The sequence below is a fragment of the Drosophila busckii genome, chromosome X (assembly GCF_011750605.1).
Source record: "Drosophila busckii strain San Diego stock center, stock number 13000-0081.31 chromosome X, ASM1175060v1, whole genome shotgun sequence".
Classification (NCBI taxonomy): domain Eukaryota; kingdom Metazoa; phylum Arthropoda; class Insecta; order Diptera; family Drosophilidae; genus Drosophila; species Drosophila busckii.
Genome location: NC_046608.1, coordinates 4,309,904 through 4,311,936, shown reverse-complemented (window position 1 = coordinate 4,311,936; position 2,033 = coordinate 4,309,904). Strand labels below are relative to the sequence as shown.

The window sequence follows — 2,033 nt, the reverse complement described above, 5'->3', positions numbered from 1 at the left end:
TATAGCCAAAAATGCTGTTGCTCCCAATACAGTCGCAGCATATAATCATTTCACATATATTTCACTTTATTGCAGTACATTCTGTGGCTATGTTTCGGAAATTGCAAGCCCTGTGGCAAATACATGCATGCATAAAATAGCGCTGCTACTTATCGATAGTATCGATTAATTGTTGATCTAAAATTGAAGACGTTGCGTTGCTATAACTCATAGAAAGTATCTCAAAATTTAATATTAATTTTCAAAGGGGTACTTTGTGTTGCCTGAAGACAGGACAAAGTTGATTTTCAACTGGTTTGAGCTTGATTTGAAATTCTAAAAAGAAATCAACGTAGTTTGATTAATAGTAATACATAAACATTAAATAAATAAAAATAAAGTCAGTTATTTGCTTGCAGTAAGAATGAAATTTATATTTTGTTACTATCGGTAAGCATTTGAACAGTTTTTGTATAATTTATGCTTCGTTGGTTTCAGTTGTAGTTTTTATGTAATGTATGCCGTTAATCATCGAATCTTTTGTTTATTTCATGTATGCCGTTATGTATCGGATGTTTTATTTCTGCCGTTATGTATGCAGCAAGCAAATTAACGTAGAAGCGTTTATCGTATAACTTTAGTACTCTTCTTCTTCTTCTTGTGCTGCATCGTCTGTTGGTGCATCGTCTGGTTGTTCAAAACTATACGGCTCAACTGTATAGAGTATGTCATAAATCGTTTGAGTCATTGTTGTTGGCACACCACCATCGGCCTCCAGGCAAACTCTTTCAATATTGCGTAGCTTAGAGAAATAGAAATCGCGCTCCTTTTCCAGACTTTCGACAGTTATGTCTAAGGCCATTATACGACTAGTGAGTTTCGCGATTTGCTGATCCTTAGCCGCTGCTTCGTTCATATAACTTTTCTTGGCAATCGGTCCTGGCTTTATTTTTTTTTGCGGTTTCTCATTACCTGTGCGTGGCGTCACCTTAGTTGTGGGCTTTGTCTCTGGCACCTCCTCACTATCATCATACTCATCGTAATCCTGTTCATCATTATAATTGGCATCGAAGAACTTTTTGAACCATTGCAAGAACTCGAAATTGTCTTGGAAGCGACCCTTTACCAGTCTATCAATGGGTATTATCTTATCAACGGACATCTTCTTGAAGCCCGCCTGCAAGATCTTAAAGTTTTGTATATATTCGTGTTCCTGATTTGATTGGAATTTGACGCGCTTAATGGGCACTGAATTTGGAAAGAGCATAGCCATGAACTGACAATAGGCAGCACCAGTGCACAGTTCTTCAATTTTGGTATATTTCGATTGCAGGGATTGGTTTACCCAGGCCAGCATATCCTGGCGCGACATATTATCGCTCGTCACATTGGTGGAATACACGTTAACAGCCATTTCCTCGCTGTGATCTTAGATTAGCGCTAATTAATACAATAACAGTTAGGTTTTTATTTAATTCAAGCCGTGGTATAAAATTATTTTTACCTTTTTGAAAAAAGAATATCAAATTTTACAGTTCGCTTTAGATTATTTTTAGCCTTTTGAAAAATGAATATCAAATGCTATGACGAGCCGTTGGAAGTTAATGCTTTATGACTTAAATGAGTCTAAGCTGAAAGCTATATAGATCAAATAAATTGAAATATGGAAACAAATACGATAACTATTGAGCACAAAACTGAGCAGCTCTATGTATCAACCTATCGGATGTTCAAACATGTTTTTATCAGTCCGAAGTGCATTTGAACATGCTCAGAATCGGCAGGTGACGTTTCTCGGTGGTGTGCTAAGTGCCGCCTGAGGGTTCAATGGGTGGGTGGTGTGTTGTGTTGTGTTGCTTAAGTTCCGTTACCCGTTACCCATTTACCCGTTTCAAGCCTAATAGATATGTACAGCCAGCCCAGCGGCATTTCAATTTAAGTTGCCACGTGTCACCGGCGCACACAATCCAAACTGACACTTGAAGCAGCAGCATACACCAAAAAAGAAAAGTGAAATACATAAACATATATACAAACTCACGTATATGTATGTG

General features: G+C 37.5%; 1 protein-coding gene across 2 annotated transcripts; it reads right to left on the bottom strand.

Annotated features, from left to right (window-relative positions):
- Positions 1-395: 395 nt before the first annotated feature.
- On the bottom strand, positions 396-1,589 carry LOC108605806 (microtubule-associated protein RP/EB family member 1-like). Of its 2 annotated transcripts, none has more exons than XM_033294419.1 (2): positions 1,484-1,589; positions 396-1,419 (listed from the first exon to the last, which is right to left on the bottom strand). In XM_033294419.1, the coding sequence occupies exon 2, from the start codon at positions 1,391-1,393 to the stop codon at positions 617-619; it is 777 nt and encodes a 258-aa protein (XP_033150310.1). In that variant the 5' UTR covers positions 1,394-1,419; positions 1,484-1,589; the 3' UTR covers positions 396-616. The 2 variants fall into 2 exon arrangements, with proteins under 2 accessions (XP_033150310.1, XP_033150311.1); XM_033294420.1 differs by having other exon boundaries at positions 396-1,407; positions 1,484-1,568.
- Between the last annotated feature and the right edge of the window lie 444 nt (positions 1,590-2,033).

Coding starts and splice junctions, on each gene's coding strand:
- LOC108605806 (XM_033294419.1), bottom strand. CDS start 1,393: ATGGCTGTTAACGTGTATTCCACCAATGTGACGAGCGATAATATGTCG.